This window comes from Penaeus monodon, chromosome 7, assembly GCF_015228065.2.
Source record: "Penaeus monodon isolate SGIC_2016 chromosome 7, NSTDA_Pmon_1, whole genome shotgun sequence".
Classification (NCBI taxonomy): Eukaryota; Metazoa; Arthropoda; class Malacostraca; order Decapoda; family Penaeidae; genus Penaeus; species Penaeus monodon.
In genome coordinates, this window is record NC_051392.1 from 4,773,250 (window position 1) to 4,775,749 (window position 2,500).

At 35.4% G+C, this 2,500-nt stretch overlaps 1 protein-coding gene across 1 annotated transcript in view; it reads right to left on the reverse strand.

Moving 5' to 3' along the window:
- The window catches only part of LOC119574979, an 8,992-nt gene that overhangs the window by 3,613 nt on the left and 2,879 nt on the right, over window positions 1-2,500 (reverse strand). The window contains exon 2 of the mRNA XM_037922281.1: window positions 1-889. This exon is cut by the window's left edge and continues 194 nt beyond it. Coding sequence (XP_037778209.1) covers window positions 1-862 — 862 coding nt within the window. The 5' untranslated portion in view covers window positions 863-889. The remainder of the gene's footprint in view (window positions 890-2,500) is intronic.

Sequence of the window (2,500 nt, forward strand, 5' to 3'; positions counted from 1 at the left end):
TAGCAGGCTCCTTCTGAGTGTCCGCGATTCTTCTTGATTTCCTGGGAGAATCCATTGGAATGTCAGGGTTTTCATTGCACTCTAAGGAATTATTTACACTTGCACCAGTATTTGGTCCTGTCTTACTGGTATCGGTTACACTGTTTTGCACTAATTCTTCCATATTGGAATTTTTTTTACACAACATGGACAGCACAAAATGCAGGTCTCTGTTTTGCACTGAAGTATCTTCTACAGATGTTGCTTTGGTCTTTCCAGAACCACTGACACTGGACTGTGTTTTTGCTCTAGCACCATGTTGTTTATTTTCTGTGAGAACCTTATTTGGATTTAATCTATCACAGCCTTTTTCATCACTTCCTTCATGGAATTTCTCTGCATTTTTTTCAACCTTAACAGTTCTTGCACCTTCCTGCTTTGCCCTGACTTCTCTCTCAGTTTCTTTCTCGATACTATTAGTTTCACAACCATGAGTCTCCTTCACCTGTTGATTTTCTTTTGAGTCACATCCAATGGATTTCCCACTCAGATCTGTTCGTAATATTTTCCGAAGATTTTCAAAGTCAATACTAATGACTTCCTGGTTGTTTGGTGGTTTGCTCTGTTTAGCATTTTTATATGCTGCAGTGTTATCAATACTTCCCTCCTCTGTTGTGTAATCAATGGGCTGCACCCCCATCTCCTGATATATGTCTGCATCATTAATATCACTGCCAACAGACCATGCATCCTGTGACTGCTGTGCTGCTGCTTTCAAGTCCAGGTCACCATAGATGTCACTGTCATCTCCTCTTTGACTGCCGTGGGATGCCGCTGAGCCTGAATGGTGTTCCAGATACGAACTCATTTTGCCTCCAGTCATTTGTTATTCTAGACGGAAAATCAGCTTCTGGAATGAGAGAAATCTTATTTTTACCAGGTAGAAAAGTTTTATCAATAGTACACAACATGGATTCCATGCAAACTGCACTATTCTTAAGTAAAGGAACATAAGTTTATGACAAATATTTTAAAATGGTATCGATATTTACGTACTGATAACAAAGCAAAACATTAAGAAATGTCATTGTTAAGTATTACTAAGCTGCCAGTTCACATGTTCAAACAAATAATTAAAATCAGGAGACTTTTGACTGGTCTCTCTCTTTTTAACTTTTACATGAAAAAAATTATTAAATATTCTTTTATCAATAACCATTTTATCTACGAAGAAAAAAGCTCTCCAATCCACATTACACCTCCAACTGACAAACAATCAGATGCAAGAGCCGAGGCACCTGCCTCTCTAGTAATATTAACTTTTACTAGAGCAAAGGCCAGCATACTATTTCAACTGATTAATAACATTCCACCCATTAAATAGAATAAATGGTTTATCTTTAATACTTATAAAAAATTGCAAACTTTTACATAGCCTACACACATCTAACATTACCTACGTTTCAATAATCCAAGTCTTGGAATGACCTCGTGTTCCCAAGCAATATGCATAACTTTCTGCATGGTTGTACAAAAGGAGTTAACATTTTAACTGATTTGTTATCTCATTTCCCAGTGTTATCTTGGCATGGGTGCTACTGACTTCACTATATCAAGAATGAACCTGGTTATAAAATGCCTTCTAGAATATCATTGCTAAGAAAACCTCAGAGTATAATCTGATATCTCCATTATGAGATATATGCCAATGTCAATAAACATATATGCTTAGCATTGCACTGGTTAAATAGGCTATGTTAAAACGTATTAGTGTTTGTTAAAATATTCTGGGGAGTTAAAATATATGATAAATAACACACCTCATCTACCAAATTTAATCATATAAATGCCTGTTAACCAAAATACCTTCTAAATACACAAAGGAAATCACTACAGAGAAAAGTAAAATCAAATCACATTACAAAGTATATTATAAAATAACAAACTCAAGTTGATAGGCCCCATCTCCTCAACATTGTCATACAAACTCCCACTACAAGCTATCACCACTACTGGGAATACCAGTCATGTGAAAGAGTAAGGATGGCCTTGATACATTAACAAATGCTTTAGACCTAAAATATAAGATAGTGCCATCAGGCGAGGAAACAACGAGGGTGAGGATCATGTCTTATTAAAGCAAAGGACTCAACAATCAGGAATATTTTCAAGCAGTATATTAACCAAAAGCCGCCAGGAATGGCAAGTATGTACATGCTATAACCAATGCAAGTTCAATTTATCAATTGTTTTTATACATAGATGGCTCCACAAGTATCAAAACAACAATGAGCCAATTATGAGTACTATCTGTCTCATCCATTTATCCTTTTCTTTGACTTTCGAAAATGTTTATTATATATATGATAATGCTGTTAGTAATGTCAATAACACTATAATAATAATAACAAGGTCTATAATACAAATAACAGCATTAATACTGATAGTATTAGTAAAGAAAACATTTTTCCCACAACGTAAAGGAAAGGTGAAATCTGATGAGGTCACAAGGTCTACTCAC